Source organism: Gorilla gorilla, chromosome 22 (genome assembly GCF_029281585.2).
Source record: "Gorilla gorilla gorilla isolate KB3781 chromosome 22, NHGRI_mGorGor1-v2.1_pri, whole genome shotgun sequence".
NCBI classification, from domain to species: domain Eukaryota; kingdom Metazoa; phylum Chordata; class Mammalia; order Primates; family Hominidae; genus Gorilla; species Gorilla gorilla.
The window spans coordinates 41,160,485-41,178,394 of NC_073246.2; the positions used below are offsets into that span (position 1 = coordinate 41,160,485).

The 17,910-nt window shown below is 37.7% G+C and overlaps 1 protein-coding gene across 5 annotated transcripts in view; it reads right to left on the bottom strand.

The window, feature by feature from the left end:
• The window catches only part of BRWD1 (bromodomain and WD repeat domain containing 1), a 129,389-nt gene that overhangs the window by 82,850 nt on the left and 28,629 nt on the right, over window positions 1-17,910 (bottom strand). For all 5 annotated transcript variants that reach the window (XM_063702701.1, XM_055374027.2, XM_055374028.2 and 2 more), the window contains 7 exons: window positions 13,015-13,115; window positions 11,609-11,679; window positions 10,114-10,214; window positions 9,032-9,072; window positions 7,233-7,331; window positions 3,152-3,302; window positions 2,768-2,902 (listed from right to left, as the gene is read on the bottom strand). In XM_063702701.1, coding sequence (XP_063558771.1) covers window positions 2,768-2,902; window positions 3,152-3,302; window positions 7,233-7,331; window positions 9,032-9,072; window positions 10,114-10,214; window positions 11,609-11,679; window positions 13,015-13,115 — 699 coding nt within the window. The remainder of the gene's footprint in view (window positions 1-2,767; window positions 2,903-3,151; window positions 3,303-7,232; window positions 7,332-9,031; window positions 9,073-10,113; window positions 10,215-11,608; window positions 11,680-13,014; window positions 13,116-17,910) is intronic.

A 17,910-nucleotide genomic window follows, 5' to 3' on the forward strand; every position in this document is an offset into this window, starting at 1 on the left:
GCCTAATTGTCTATTTGTACTTTGATCATACTATTTAAAATGTTTTAGAATGCATTTAATCAAAGGTCTAAGAACCTGAGAATCAAAGGTCTAAGAACCTGAGAATCAAAGGTCTAAGAATGCATCAGCATCAATAGGATGCTACTACACTGCCTCTAAAATACATCACACAGGCCGGGTGCAGTGGCTCAAGCCTGTAATCCCAGCACTTTGGGAGGCCGAGGCAGGCAGATCACAAGGTCAGGAGATCGAGACCATCCTGGCTAACATGGTGGAACCCCGTCTCTACTAAAAACACAAAAATAAAATTAGCCGGGCGTGGTGGCAGGCGCGTGTAATCCCAGCTACTTGAGAGGCTGAGGCGGGAGAATGGCGTGAACCCGGGAGGCAGAGCTTGCAGTGAGCCGAGACCACACCACTGCACTCCAGCCTGGACGACAAAGAGAGACTCTGTCTCAAACAAAACAAAAAAAAAATTGCACTTTGAATTGTAACAGTATAAACTGAAGAGTAAATTCACAAAATGTCTCAAACATATAAAGCCTTAACAGTGTTAAAACCCTTTTACACAATAATTCCTTCAGAATTTATCTTAGGGAAATGATCATGTACAAGGCTATTCAAAGTGTTATTGTCATACGTATTTTAGAAACCACTTAAGTACTCAACAACAGAAATTAATTGTGTAAAAGTTAACTTTCTTCTCAGACAGGCGGAATTTATACTCAAAAATACATCTGTAAATTCTTTAAAAATAAAAATTTCAAAAAAAAAAGGTTTTACATGAAATAAGATTACAAAACTATGTGCAAGCACATTTACCCATGTAACCCACCTGCACATCCTGCACACAGCAGGTAGCCCCTGAACTTAGAAGTTGGAGGAGGAAAAAAAAAAATACCACTGTGTGCAAAGATGCCAACTAATAAATATGGAAGGAATGATGCCATTGGAAAATCTTCAATGGATCCAATACTTGTGGGTAAAAATTTAATGAGAAACAGGATATTTAGATTAGTCTCAAAAGCGTTACTAAAAAAATTAGTTTAATAATTATATTGGGAGGCCGAGGCAGGTGATCACCTGAAGTCAGGAGTTCGAGACCAGCCTGGCCAATATGGTGAAACCCCATCTCTACTAAAAATACAAAAAATTAGCTGGATGTGATGGCAGGTGCCCATAAATCCCAGCTACTCGGGAGGCTGAGGCAGCAGAATCACTTGAACCCAGGAGGCGGAGGTTGCAGCAACCCCAGATTGTGCCACTGAACTCCAGCCTGGGCAACAAGAGAGAAACTCCATCTCCAAAAAAAAAAAAAAAATTATCACCATAGTAAGGGGACAAATAAATATCATGTGCCTCCTAATATGATTCATGAAGGACACAATATCATTTATGTTTTATTTCATTTAAAAAACTATAACAATCTAATCATGAAAAAATATCAGACAAAACTGAGGACACTCTGTAACAATACTTGCTAATATTCAACAAAAGTTAAAGGCCAAGAAAGAAGAAAAACAAAAAAGGCTGAGAGGGGCTGGTGACAATTAAAGAAAACTAGAGGCCGGGCACAGTGGCTCACGCCTGTAATCCCAACACTTTGGGAGGCCAAGGCAGATGGATCATGAGGTCAGGAGATGGAGACCATCCTGGCTAACACGGTGAAACCCCGTCTCTACTAAAAAATACAAAAAAATTAGCCAGGTTTGGTGGCGGGTGCCTGTAGTTCCAGTTACTTGGGAGGCTGAGGCAGGAGAATGGCGTGAACTCGGGAGGCGGAGCTTGCAGCGAGTTGAGATTGCGCCACTGCACTCCAGCCTGGGCGACAGAGCAAGACTCTGTCTCAAAAAGAAAAAAAAAAAGAAAAGAAAAAAAAGAAACCTAGAAAGATACAACCACTTAAACACAATGCATGAGCTTGAACTGGATTCCGGTCCACGGAGCAAAATATATCTAAAAAGATGTTACTATAGACCTGACTAGATAATGCTATCTTATAAATGTTAAATTTGCTGATTAGTAACTATAATTATGATTATGTGGAGAAATTCTAAAAAGATACAGTAGGATCCTCATTTGGTTCTAGAATATACATATGCAAAAAAAAAAAATTTTTTTTTTTTTTAAGAATACACCTGTACAAAAAGAAAAAAGGCCGGGAAAACCTAATGATGTTTGATCTCTATATCAACCATCTTGGGATTTTTTTTTTTAAGAGAGTGTCTCACTACATTGCCCAGGCTGGACTTGAATTCCTGGGCTCAAGCAATCCTCCTGTCTCAGCCTCCCAAAGTGTTAGGAGTTCAGAGCCACTACACCCAGCCCAAGGTTACTGAAATTGGAGTAATCAAATATTGTAATATTTGGTTAATACTGAATATTAATAATGTCATTTTATTATTTTATTACTATTTTTATATTTCTATTTGTTATCAAATATTTCAATTTGTTATCGAATATTTCAACAAATTCAAGTAGTGAAAAAGTTTTTATAATTGCCATACTTTTACCAGTTTAAACACACAGGCACATAAAATGCTCGACAGGTAACTTAAAAATGTCTCCCTCATATAAATCAGTCATACAGAGAATTTCATGTATGTATGTATATACATGTAGCTGTCTAATATTTAGCAGGCTTTGAATATGCTGATTTGTAAAAACAAACTGCCAAAACAAGCAGATCAATTTCTGGCTAAGCCGCATAACCCAAATACTCTAAACAAATTCAAGCATGTATCAAGGTACATCTCACTTCACTTACCATATTAAAATAATGTTTCACCTTGGTACCTTTTGTAATATCCCATATAAATATGCTGCCATCGTGTCCTGCAGATAACATAATTCTGGAATCAAAGGGATGCGTCTCCAGAACAAATACTTCATCAGCATGTCCCTTCATTTAACAAAGTCATAACATTAAGGAGGGTTTACAAGTTACAAATTGAAAATTTAAAAATACATACTGTTACAGCATATACTTTTAAAAATGTATTAGACAATAATTTATAATTATAAAAATTTCTAATCATTTCATAGTTTACATGAGAGAAACAACTTGTTCAGTATATTATTTTTATAGCTTCAAAATTACAATCATATTTCAAAAAATCTCATTTGTTACATTGTACCAGAAATTACCTACCATTAAGTTATGAAGCAGTTGTCCAGTGTAAGAATTCCACACTTTGAGGACATGATCATTCACAGCTGTGACAACAATGCTATCATTTTGATTCCAAGCTATCATTGTTACTTTAGGTTTCATAAACCTTTCCTCTTCGGAAGATAAGTCCCTAACAAAAAAATACACAACATGTAAACTTATTTAGATGGCTGGCTATACAATGTATACAATCTCTCATCAATACAAAAATAAAGAAATCCAACCCATGTGCCTATCTTATCAACCCTACAGTGAGTTCATCACAGCTGACCCAGAACAGATTGTCTACAAACAGGTGAGGGCAAAACCTGAAGAAGAGAGGGATAATTTAGAAACAGTACAGAGACTGAATAAGGGCAGATTTTAGGACACCATTACTGCTTATGAAAGCAATGCTTTTTCTCCCCACTTCTTTCCTATTATTTCCTTCTTCTGAATACAAACCTATTGCTAACACTTACTTTCAACTGTTTCTCTCCATAGAAGACAAAAAAATTTTAGGAACACAAAAATAAGGTAATTCATATTCATATCCCCAATGTTTAGAAAAATAATTGACACACAGATGTTCAATCTGAACTGTAAATGGGACTATTCTCATCTCTTTATACAACTTTTCTATAGTCTACTCCTACAGGCCCCTTGGCAAGAATGGTCTTGGATACACATGCCTGGAATGTTTTTCATCCTTTATAAAAGTGTTATGGAGGGCCAGACACGGTGGCTCACGCCTGTAATCCCAGCATCTTGGGAGACCGAGGCAGGCAGATCACGAGGTCAGCAGTTTGAGACTAGCCTGGCCAACATGGTGAAACCCCATCTCTACTAAAAATACAAAATTAGCCGGGTGTGGTGGCACACACCTGTATTCCCAGCTACTCAGAAGGCTGAGGCAGGAGAATCATTGGAACCTGGGAGACAGAGTCTGCAGTGAGCCAAGACCGCATCATTGCACTCCAGCCTGGGTGACAGAGCAAGACTACGTTCTCAAAAAATAAAAAAGTGATATGCAAAGGGTCTCTGCATTACAGTAGTCAACAGTGGGGTAGGGAAGGCCTAATGGTTCTGAAATAATAGAATACGTTTTAAGAAATTACAAGCATCGGCCGGGCACGGTGGCTGACGCCTGTAATCCCAGCATTTTGAGAGGCCGAGGCAGGCGGATAATGAGGTCAGGAGATTGAGACCATCCTGGCTAACACGGTGAAACCTCGTCTCTACTAAAAATACAAAAAAAAGCAAAATTAGCCAGGCGTGGTGGTGGGCACCTGTAGTCCCTACTACTCGGGAGGCTGAGGCGGGAGGATAGCATGAACCCAGGAGGCAGAACTTACAGTGAGCCAAGATCGCACCACTGCACTCCAGCCTGGGCAACAGAGCAAGACTCCGTCTCAAAAAAAAAAAAAAAAAGAAAAGATATTACAAGCATCTAACATGTTTTAATTAACAAAGGCCGGGCATGGTAGCTCACACCTATAATCCCAGCACTTTTGAGAGGCCAAGGTGGGCGGATCACTTGAGGTCAGGAGTTCCAGACCAACCTGGCCAACAGGATGAAATCATGCCTCTATAAAAAATACAAAAATTAGCTGGGCGTAGTGACGGGCTCCTGTAATCCCAGCTACTTGGGAGGCTGAGGAAGGAGAATCGCTTGAACCCAGGAGGCAAAGGTTGCAATGAGCTGAGACCATGCCACTCCATCTCAAAAAAAACAAACAAACAAAAAAAAGAATATAGAATGAGTGTTATAAAACAGCTATCTATGTAATTACAAAAAAAAAACACAGAAGAGAGAATAATTCTAACTAGATTGATTGGTGTTGGGGGTAGAATAATATTAAGAAGTAAAATGGAGGCCAGGCGCGGTGGCTCACGCCTGTAATCCCAGATCTTTGGGAGGGCAACGCGGGTGGATCACGAGGTCAGGAGATCAAGACCATCCTGGTTGCACATGTATACATATGTAACTAACCTGCACATTGTGCACATGTACCCTAAAACTTAAAGTATAATAAAAAAAAAAAAGACCATCCTGGCTAACATGGTGAAACCCCGTCTCTACTAAAAATACAAAAAAAATTAGCCGGGCATATGGCGGGCGCCTGTAGTCTCAGCTACTCATGAGGCTGAGGCAGGACAATGGCATGAACCCAGGAGGCAGGGCTTGCAGTGAGCAGAGATCACACCACTGCACTCCAGCCTGGGCGACAGAGCAAGACTCTGTCTCCAAAAAAAAAAGTAAAATGGAATAAAGGCAAAGACTCCATTCTTCACTTTAAACTAAAAGGCTTTCGAAGTAATAACATTGCTTTTTTTTTTTTTTTTTTTTGAGGAGGAGTCTAGCTCTGTCGCCCAGGCTGGGGTGTAGTGGCTCCATCTAGGCTCACTGAAACCTCTATCTGCTGGGTTCAACTGATTCTCCTGCTGTAGCCTCCCAAGTAGCTGGGATTACAGGCGCATGCCACCATATCCGGCTAATTTTTGTATTTTTTTTTAGTAGAGGCAGGGTTTCACCATGTTGGCCAGGCTAGTCTCAATATCCTGACCTCAGGTGATCCGCCTGCCTTGGCCTCCCAAAGTGCTGGGAATACAGGCATGAGCCACCATGCCCAGCCACAAATTAGTAACTTTGAATTTACTAACAGATATGTTCCATTTCATCAAGTTGATTCGCCAATATTAGAACACTAAAATAAACAGATCAATCAATTCTTACATACAGAAGACTCTGTTTTTCAAGATTTGAAAGCAAGAAAACTTAAAATGAGAAGATATTTTCTCATGAAGAAAATTATAGGAAAAGTCCCCTTCATGGATCGAGTGCGTCAGCAAGAAAACTAAACAGTTTTCAGTCTCATTTAAAAATTTTCATTCAAGTTTTGACACTGTTTCTATTTTCCTTAATAAAACAATAATACGTGAAACTGATTTTAAATTATCTTCACCCCCATTCCCTTTATTTCAACTAATCAAGGATTGACAGTATTCACTTTCATACTGAGATGTAACATTTTTATATATAATAAAGATTTTTTAATTTGTTTATGAGCAAGGGTTATCAAATTTCCAGTATATATACTTTTCATTCTCCATCACAGATAATTCTACAAAAAAACAAGAAGATCAAATTTATTTTGAAAATGCGATACAATTATTTGAGCTACAGCAGAGAATATAAGTCAATTTCTGTTGTTAAAAACAAAGCATTTGGGAGGCAGAGGCAAGAGGATCACTTGAGCCCAGGAGTTCAAGATGAGCCTGAACAATAGTCTTTACAAAAAATAAACATAAAAATCAGCCAGGCATGGTGGCTCATGCTCATAGTCCCAGCTACCTGGAAGGCTGAGATGGGGGGACCACCTGAGGCCGGAATGTCAAGGCTGAAGTGAGTCACGATCATACCACTGGCGCTCCAGCCTGGGCGATGGAGTGAGACCCTAAAACATTTTTTTTAAATAAAAATAAAGCAGACATGATTTCCAAAAGACAAAATGTGGAAACATTTCTCAGAAAAACTGATATGAAAAAGTGCAAAGTTAAAATCAGGAAACAAACTCTAAAGTAAAATCTATGACTTTTATTTTTAGACAGTCTCGCTCTATCACCCAGGCTGGAGCTCAATTTTCTTTTTTAACCTTAATAATAAAGTATGTTTGCTTACCCTATTTCCCAGCCTTGGCTCTAAGCTACTTTTAAATTTTTTCAAAAATCCTATCCACAGAAAAGTATAATTTCCACTCTTAATGTACTTGAGTTAATTTTATCTTTTTTACTTGTAGAAGCTTTTAAATGCAACATCTAAGAAGGAGGTCAATGCTTTGAGCCATAGAAAAAAGTACATGTTATTCTTTGCTACACAATGTAACGATAAATTTACCTGGATGTCTCTGTTCACCTGATAATGCAGTAGGCAGCTATTCACTTATACCACAGCTCTTCGTAATAGAAGGTAGCTATAATCCCCTTAACAAAATAACCACTGAGAGACACAGAGAGCAAGAGAGAGAGAGAGACAGATCGAACACCTATGATGCACCTACTTCTAACAATCTCAACTTACCCTGAGATTCTGGTAGCCATATCCAATAAAATGCTCCTCCATTCTAACTGCTCAAATCTCCAAATCCGTGCTGTTCCATCTCTGCTACCACTTAGGAACCTTAAAACATTCAGAACAGGATCTTACTATATTCACACACTTTCCAACAAGGGCTACAATTAAAATCACATGCAAAAAAAGAATGTAATGAAGCTGTCCTAACAACAGGACAATCCACAGGTGTTAATTCAAAAGACAAGGTATTTAGAGCGCATCTGGATGGGAAAAAAAATTTGGTTTGCTACGATTTGCCCCGCCCTATGAAATAAAACACACCTCAAACTCAATCAATAGCTTTTCAAACAGATTAAGTTTTGAGAATACAATGTATAAGAATGCTGAGAAGAGGCCACCCGCAGTGGCTCATGTCTGTAATCCCAGCACTTTGGGAGGCCGAGGTGGGTGGATCACAAGGTCAGGAGTTCGAGACCAGTCTGACCAACACGGTGAAACCCCGTCTCTACTAAAAATACAAAAATTAGCCAGGCGTGGTGGCACATGCCTGTAATCGCAGCTACTCAGGAGGCTAAGACAGGAGAATCGCTTGAACCCAGGAGGGGGAGGTTGCAGTGCAGTGAGCCGAGGCTGCACCACTGCACTCCAGCCTAGGCAACAGACCTAGACTCCGTCTCAAAAAAAAAATAATTAAATAAGAATGCCAAGAAGAAGAAAAAAACAGAAAAAAGTTTTGAAGTATTGGAAAATAAGAGCAATAGCTCCATTTTAAACATCTTACTTGTTAATTCAAATTAATTCATGTTGGACACTGTGTAAAAATAAATCAATCTATTAACAAATTAAGTTCTCAACAATTAGTTTAGCAAAGGTACCTGACACACAATGGAGGCAAAGAAGGAGTATATGATTTAAGTAATAATTTCTTTGCAGGATATATCACAGTGGTTTCTTAGAAAAGTTTTTTTAACTACCCAAACAAGAAATTTAATGATCCTTACACATAATCTTTTCAGTAAATCAGACATCTAGCCAAAGAAAAACTACTTTTGGTCGCTAGAAGCTGGCAGAAACTACAATTCTAAAAACTTACATTTCATGTGTTCTTCCCCCAACCCCTGCCCTAGACACTTTTCATTCAATTAATACATTTACTAATAAATATCTGCAATATACAAAGTGACAGTTAATTATATATTATTTCAAAATTTCTGAGTAGATTTCAGATGTTCTGACTACAGAAAAATGCTCAGTATGTGAAGTGGCAGAGATGTTTATTGGCTTGATTTAATCATCCCACAATGTAAATATATATTAAAACACCACAGTGTACTTACTCCATAAACACAGACAATTATTAGTCAACTAAAAATAAAAAATAATGGCTGAGCAAGGTGGCTCACGCCTGTAATCCCAGCACTTTAGGAGGGCGAGGCGGGCAGATCACCTGAAGTCGGGAGTTCGAGACCAGACTGACCAACATGGAGAAAACCCGTCTCTACTAAAAATACAAAGTTAGCCAGGCACGGTGGCAGGCGCCTGTAATCCCAGCTACTCAGGAGGCTGAGGTAGAAGATTAACTTGAACCCAAGAGGTGGAGGTTGCAGTGAGCCGAGATTGTGCCACTGCACTCCAGCCTGGGCAACGAGAGCAAAACTCCATCTCAAAAAATAAATAAATAAATAAATAATCATAATAATATAAAGGGAAAAAATACATACAAAATGACAGGTTAGCTATACTAATATGTAGCACATTATATTTGCCTAATAACACACACACACACATACAAAACACACACTTACCGATCACCATTGTTACAAAATTGGATACTATCTACTTTATCCTAAAGGGGGGAAAAGGACAAATACAAAAATGATCATCTACATAGTCTGTGAATTTGAAAAAATGAAGTTTTAATGCTAGAAGCCTATTTGCTTTAACAAGCAAAATTTGCACTTGTGTTGCTTAGCCCTGTCATTCAACATGTTTTATAATTTTAAGAGAAGACTAACTACAAACCTAACAAGACTACTAAAATACAGCTTTCATTTCAAAGAAAGGCACATCTAACAGGAAAAAAAGCCTTGCTTCTAAACTTAAAGCAGTATTTATAATTACATCTGTTTAAAATGACTTATATGGAAGTGAAATGTGTGGAAAGTGCTCAAAATATAGGCTTTAAAGTAGCTAAAAATAAGGCATTTTCAATTGTTGTTTTAAGTTATTTAAATCTGTATCTATCAAATAACCTCTGGATGTAGACTGGCTTCCCAAAAGCTTCAAATAAAAGAAAAGATGGCCTAACCCTGACCAGTACTTCAGAACACTGACAGTTTTCTATCTTACTATGCATTATTAAAATCACATTCTTATTTCATGGGCTTGGTTAGATAAACAGGCCCACTTAAAGTTAACCCACCCAGATCAACTGTCATAATCAAGATTTTGAACATAAAGCTAAAATAACCACGGTAAAATATTAGGCCTCTCAAGTGCTAATCTGAGTTGCCAATGACATATCTCCTCTTTAAATATAATTCCTTGTATGCTTAAATTAAAATTAGAATAGAATTAACAAAAACTATATTGTACCTAGACATTTTCATTTTTATAAATATACAAACATCTCTAACAATATTTTAACTGTCAAATAGAATTCAGCAAAAATTTAAGATAACATTCACAAGCAATGACTTATCTCAGAAATCCAACTATGATTTAATATTTTAAAACTTAATACCATCAAAAAGTTATAAATGACAGTTCATTTGTTCAACAGAAAAAAAATTAAAAATAAAAGTAGAGCCAATAACAATGCCCCTTAGCAATAACAGGAATAGTATTAACAATTAATCTAAAGGATTTTAAAAACGTGGATGCTTACAGTGTGGCTTTCAAGTTCTGCGATTTTTTCGGGTGCTTCAAAACCCAAAAAATACATTCTGATTACATGATCAGTACTACCTGTGGCTAAAAACATACCACCTGAAATAAAAATGGTAAGGTTTAAACATCCAGTTTATAACAAATACCTGAACAAATCAAATTTCCATATTAAAATATAAAAAAGAAAGATCATTTACCCTAAAACTAAGTTTATCTCAACAGTTACATTTTCTGACTCACTATATAGAGCTTATAAAACTGAATTTGTAGCTTTAAAAAACAAAATTAATTCAATCTGGAAACATTCACAATCTCCTCCTGTTTTTTTTTTGATACAGAATCTCACTCTGTCGCCCAGTCTGGAGCCCAATGGTGTGATCTTGGCTCACTGCAACTTCTACCTCCCAGGTTCAAGTAATTCTACTGCCTCAGCCTGCTGAGTAGCTGGGATTACAAGGGCACACCAGCACGCCCAGCTAATTTTTTGTATTTTTAGTAGAGATGGGGGTCTCACCATGTTGGTCAGGATGGTCTCGAACTCCTGACCTCAGGTGATCCACCCGCCTCAGCCTCCTAAAGTGTTGGGATTACAGGCGTAAGCCAGCTGGCGGGGCGGGGAACATGGTCTCAGTCTGTCGCCCAGCCTGGAGTGCAGTGGTGTGATCATGGCTCACTGCAGCCTCAACCTCCTGGACACAAGCAATACTCCCACCTAGTCTCCTGAGTAGCTGGGACTACAGGTGTGCACCATGCCCAGGTAACTTTTGTTTTGTTTTTTTTTAGAGATGGGTTCTCCCTATGTTGCCAGGGCTGGGCTCGAATTCCTGGGCTGAAGCAATCCTCCCATCTCAGCCTCCCAAAGGACTGGGATTACAGGCATTGAGTCACTGTGCCTGGCCTCCCCATCTGTATTATTAAGGGTGGCAATATAATGCCAATTAAGCACCAGTGCTCTAAAAATATTTTTAAGAAAAGAAGTTCTGCTTTCTAAACAATTCTACATACCTAACCCTAGCTTGTTCAAGTTTTCAGATTTTATGAGGGAAAAGTCTTTGACCTATCCGAAAAAAGAGAAAGGTTACCACACAAGTTCACTGTACAAAAAATGAAAAAGAATAATTTCATCAAGATATTATGTGTGGGAAATAAATTTAAACTATCAAACATACACAGTTTAGCCTATTCGAAGAAAATCACAAGTTTAGATTATCATACACATAGTACTGGCATAGGAATCACTTGTGTGGACACCTCAAGCCTCCTTTTTACCAGCCATCTCTTATATCACTGATTACTACCAGAAACCAGAGAAAGGCAGACTGGAGGACTGGAAGAACAAGGCTAACAAAATGAACATCATAAATTGAACCTAATGAAATAAACATCAGAAGTCATTTACCACGTAGCTAATAAACGTTCTTAGCAACCAAGTGGTCATTTAATAAATGTTTAAAAAAAAAAAAACTAAGAAAAAAATGTGAAGAAGTTCTTACCAACACTAAAAGAAGAACAAAGCATTTGAACGCCTGGCCTAGGCTTTTCAGTGAACTTCAAGGGACGTGGGCTTTAAAAGAAGAAGATGCTGCTTTAAAATAGATTATTTTACCACATTAACACAGCTTAAAATATTGGTTTTAATCTAGCATATTTAAATATTATAATTTTTTAAGAGACAGGGTCTCGCCATGTTGCCCACACTAGACACAAACTCTTGGGCTCAAGGGACCCTCCAGCCTCAGCCTCCCTAGTGACTGGGGACCACAGGCACACAACACCCAGCTATAATCTTATTTCTATAATACCTTATTGTATATCAAATATTTCCACAGATTTCCATGTATTTTTACAAAATATAAAAAGATCAAATTAATCATATTTCCTTTAACCCAATACACCCAAAATATCAACATGTAATCCAAATCAATAAAATTATAAGATACTTTCATACTCTTTCATATTAAGTCTTTGAAATTTTCCAGTGTGTATTTGAGACTCAAAATACATCTCAATTTGACAAGTCATTTTTTAACAAAAATATTTTATCTATATTTGGATTTCCCAAAACTCACTGAAAATTTCACATACTTGTTATTCAAGATATGCTTAATTTTCTAATAGGCCAAGCGTGGTGGCTCACGCCTGTGATCCCAGTACTTTGGGAGGCCAAGGCAGGTGGATCACCTGAGGTCAGGAGTTTGAGACTAGCCTGGCCAACCTGGTGAAACTCCATCTCTACTAAAAATACAAAAAATTAGCTGGACGTGGTGGTGGGCACCTGTAATCCCAGCTACTCAGGAGGCTGAGGCAGGAGAATCACTTGAACCCAGGAGGCAGAGGCTGCAGTGAGCCGAGATCACGCCATCACACTCCAGCCTGGGCAACAGAGCGAGACTCCGTCCCAAAAAAAAAAAAAAAGAAGAAGAAAACGAAAACAAAAGGAAAAAAAAATTTTTAATATATTAATCAATCATAAGTTTTAAATTTAAATTATCAATTCAGTTCCTCAATTGCACTAGCCACATTTAAAGTGCTCAACGATCATATAAGGCTAGTGACTACTATATTAGACAGCACAGGTATACAATACAGGTCTTATGACTCTCAAATGTTCCTGCCTGAATTTCCAATTATATACCTATTATTTTAAATGCCTTACTTTGTCTTTGCAAAAATGTGCTAAGATAGAAAAGCTATGCTTCTTTTACAAATCCTGCTATCTACATAATTATAAATAGGAAATAGTCAATATGGCACATATGCTATATATAATAAAAATTAAGTTCAAAGGTTAAAAAAAGCAACAATACACAATTTCTCATAACAATAAAACTTCATTTCATTAGACTAAACTGTAACTACACTAAAAAAGAAAACCTGTTACATAATTAAAGCCACTTACCTAAATTTTAAGGATTCTAAATCCCATTGCCAAAAGCAAACTGTCCCATCAGCACCAGTGGAAACCATGTATCTTTGAGAGCCTTTGGCCATCGGGCTAAACTAAAAAGTAAAACATATACAATTCAGTTTCCAGAACTTCTACTTAAGTTACAGTTTAATAGTCTTGCAAACTTAACTTCAATTGACACTTTCAGGAAATAAAACACATGAAATCCAAAATATAGGTAATACTACCGTAGCGAAAAAATCATAACCTCTCCACATTCATTTATATGTAATATGATCTCAATAAGCCTATTTTCAGAATAAACAAGACTGGCCAGAAAAACTTTAACAAGGTGGAGATCTAGTCCTACTAGATATTAAAGCATATCACAGAGCGTTAATAATTAAAACGATCAGACAAAACAGGCTACACTGACTGAATGACCAATGGAAAAAATACAATCCAAAACTAGACCCTATTCAACCTGGGAAAGCTGACTGAAAAACTGGAAGGAAAAATGGGGGAAAACATGAATCCTAATCTAAGACTTAAGTAGAATTAAGGTATTATCTCAAATCTGTTGGGCGAACAATGGATCACTGCATAAATGGTATTACAATTGTGCAGTAATGTGGAAAAAAACTAAGTCCATTCTTCAGACTGTACATCAGGATACATTCGAAATGGGTCAATGATTTAAATATTTTGAAAACAAAACCATAAAATAAGGAAACACAGGAACTATACTTCAGCGCAACTTCAGAATAAGGCTAACATCTGTACTTAATAAAATACCAAAAGTGCTAAACAAGCAAGCTACAGAAAGGAAGATGAACTAGCTAGAGACATCTAGGAAGGATTAAATAGTAGGAAAATGCAAGGAAAACAAACACACACTAAGCAAAGGAATAATCAGCACAAGTTCAAAAGCGAGGGGGAATATGGCATATGAGAGAAACAAAGATCTATATGAACAAAGTGTTCATTCCTCAAAGTCATGCGGCAATGGGGTAAATGAATAGAGAATCTGGATGTAATCAAAGCAGCTTAAAGAGTAACTGTACTTTTCAAGTAAAAACACCAGAAGTAGCCAAACGATTTGTCTTACAGCAATATATAGTATTGATTGAAAAAGAAGAGGCAAGATGTAATAAAAAGCCAAGAGGGAACCCAGTTAATCTAAGAAGCAAGAAGCTTAACTGGAATACAGCTTCACCCTCCTCCCCCTAGAATGGGGAGGAAAGACCAAAAGAGAGGAGCATCAAAACTTGCTGACTCGTCCGAGTGCCGTGGCTCATGCCTGTAATCCCAGCACTTTGGGGGGCCGAGGAGTGAGAATTGCTTGAGTCCAAGAGTTCAAGACCAGCCTGGGTGACATGGCGAAACCCTGTCTCTACAAAAAAATACAAAATTGTCCAGGCGTGATGACACACGGCTCTGATCCCAGTACTATGGGAGGCCAAGGCAGGCAGATCACTTGAGGTCAGGAGTTTGAGGCCAGCCTGGCCAACATGGTGAAACACCACCTCTACTAAAAACACAAAAATTAGCCGGGCATGGTGGTGGATACCTGTAACACAAAAAGTAGGCAGGAGTGGTGGCGGATGCCCACAATCCCAGCTACTCGGGAGGCTGAGGCAGGAGAATCGCTTGAATCCGGGAGGCAAAGGTTGCAGCAGGCTGAGATGGCGCCACTGCACTCCAGCCTGGACAACACAGCGAGACTCCTTCACCTACCAAAAAAATATATATGTATGTATGTATACACGTGTGTACATATATGTATACATACATACACATGTGTATATATGTAGACATATATGTATGCATATAAATACATGTATATAAATATGTATATATACACATGTCAACATATGTCTATGTATACGCATATGTACATATGTATATATACACGTATACGTATATATGGACATATACACATACGTATATAAACATATATATAAAATTAAAAATTAGCCAGGCATGGCGGCGCATGCTTGTAGTCCCAGCTACCCAGGAGCCTGAGGTTGCAAAGAGCCAAGATCACACCACTGCATTTCAGCCTGGGCAACAGAGTGAGACTCTGTCTCAAAAAGCAAACAAATTTGCTGACTCAAGAAACATTCAAGACAAGGAGCTTAGAAAACAAAGACTAATAGTGCCATTAACAGAAAGCAAAGTAACGAAGACATTATGGATTTTTTTTAATGTTGAAAGTGATTGTTTATATCTAAGTAGATATGTTCCAGAATGTGGCCTAACATTGAGCTTTGCAGGCTATCTCATTAAAAGTAATGAGAAAAAGTAGTATAATTGAAGTTATATTAGTAGTTGGATATTTTTGTTAATTAAAATTGAAGATTCTTTTATTCCTTTGCTTTCTTAATAAACTTGCTTTCACTTTAAAAAAAATTTAAACACCTTCCACACTGAATTGCTAATTGGACAAAAAAAATTTTTTTTAATTAAAACATCAGAGTAAAACTCGCAACCTTGCAGAGTACTTTGAGAATTCTAGAGGCCAAGCACAGTTGCTCATGCCTGTAATCCCAGCACTCTGGAAGGCCAAGGCAGGTAGATCACCTGAGGTCAGGAGTTCAAGACCAGCCTAATCAACATGGTGAAACCCTGTCTCTACTAAAAATACAAAAAATTAGCCATGCGTGGTGGTGGGCGCCTGTAATCCCAGCTACTCGGGAGGCTGAGGCAGGAGAATCGCTTGAACCTGGAAGGCAGAGATTTCAGTGAGCTGAGATCGCACCACTGTACTCCAGCCTGGGCAACAAGAGCGGAACTCCGTCACAAAAAAAAAAAAAAAAGGAATTCTAAACCTAACTGTCCATGGAAGAATATGTTTAAGTCACCTGTTCAAAATCAAATTTCCAGACATATAAGCAATTTGTAGCTATTTCTGTCCCACTTATATCTTCGTCTATTCATGGACTGATATATACTGTTTTCTTTATAACAGCTCTAAAACATTTTTATATCTCCAGCATGGCTAAACAATTCTTTGCTCTTCTTTCGCTGTCCGTGCTTATTTTTCTCTTTTAAATGAGCTTGATTGGCTGGCATAGTTCCATAAAAACAAAATCATTGGAATTTCAAATGTAAATACGCTGATTTTATAGCATAATCAGGAAAGATCTGACATATTTACAATACTGAATCTTCTGATTCAGGAACATGGTATAGGTATTTTCACTTACTTAGACTACTTCCTTCCCCAACCCAAGACTCCGGTCAGTATTTTTAAGACCTTTCTTCATAAACATATTTCACATTTCCTGTTAAATTTATTCCTATGTGTTTGAGGGGTTTTGTTGCTATTACAAATTATATTCTTCTTCCATTGTATTTATTATTTGGTTTATTGCTGGTGTACAATAAAGTTCTGGTTTTAAGACATGGGTCCTATATATATCTAACCGTCATATTAAGCTCTCAGCAGTTCTAACAAGTTTTAACAGAATTCACTAATGAAGCCTCTAAGCTTGAAGTTTTAAGAGTTGCGATTTGTTTTTGTTTTTTTAGTGTCCAACAGGTATTTTTAACCTCTGGGGGCTTCCTTTTACTGTTTCTAAATAGCAACATTTCATCAATTGCAGTATCACTGACATACAACCATGTTTTGTTATGCCCCCTCAAGGCCAGTCGCCAATGACTATAATATGTATTTCTGGATATTAAAAATAGTCTTGTTTTTTTCTCTAAGATGGATTAGCTAAATCCTGCATAAAAGAAACAGTATGAACTATGATTTCTCAAAGTCTTCTTTGGCCTAGGATTTTAGGATTCCGTGCTACAATCTCATGTGTCTACTTCCAAAGTCCAAAGTATGCTTGAAATCTACACATTTTGAGTGACTACCTAGTATTTACCACAGGCTCATGAGCTTAAGAATGTCTACTTTTACAGCTTGTTCAGTGGTAAAATAAGGACTCTTTAATATATGCTGATCCTCTCTTTTGCTATGAGAGAATGTATTATTTATTTTCTTTGGATATATAGCCAATCTTTTTTTGTGAAGAACCTCCAGGGGGTAGGGTGGCTCATGCTTATAAAGCCCAGTGCTTTGGGAGGCCAATGGAGGAGGATCGCTTGAGGCCAGAAGTTCAAGACCAGCTGGTGAAACATAACAAGACACTGTCTCTACAAAAAATTAAGAACTAACTAGGTGATGTGGCACACACCTATAGTCCCAGCTACTCAGAAGGCTGAGGCCGGAGGATGACTTGAGCCCAGAAGTTTGAGGCCAAGCAAGCTATGATTACACCACTGCACTCCAGCCTGGGCAACAGAGAGAGAACCTGCCTCTGGGGGAGGTGGGAGAACCTCCATACTGTTTCCCATAATAGCTGTACTAATTTACATTCTCACCAAAAGTGCATAAGAGTTCCCCTTTCTCCACATCCTTCCCAACATTTGTTATCCTTTGTCTTTTTGAGAACAGCCATTCTGACTGGGGTGAGGTAGTATCTCACTGTGGTTTTGATTTGCATTTTCCTGATAATTAGTGATGTTAAGCATATTTTCATATTATCTGTCAGCCATTTGTATGTTTTCCTTTTAGAAATGTCTACGCAGGTCTTTTGCCCATTTTTTAACTGAATTTTTTTTCTATTGAGTTGAGTTCCTTATATGTTATGGATATTAACCCTTTGTCAGATACATAAAGTTTACAAGTACTTTCTCCTATTCTTCAGGTTGTCTCTTCGATCTATATTGTTTGTTTCCTTTGCTGTGCAGAAGCTTTGTAGTTTGATGTAATCCCATTTGTCTGTTTTTGCTTTTGTTCCCTATGCTTTTGGGTATATATCCAAAAGGAAATGAAATCAGTATATTGAAAAGATAATTGCACTCCCATGTTTACTGCAGTGCCATTCACAATAGTCAAGACATGAATCA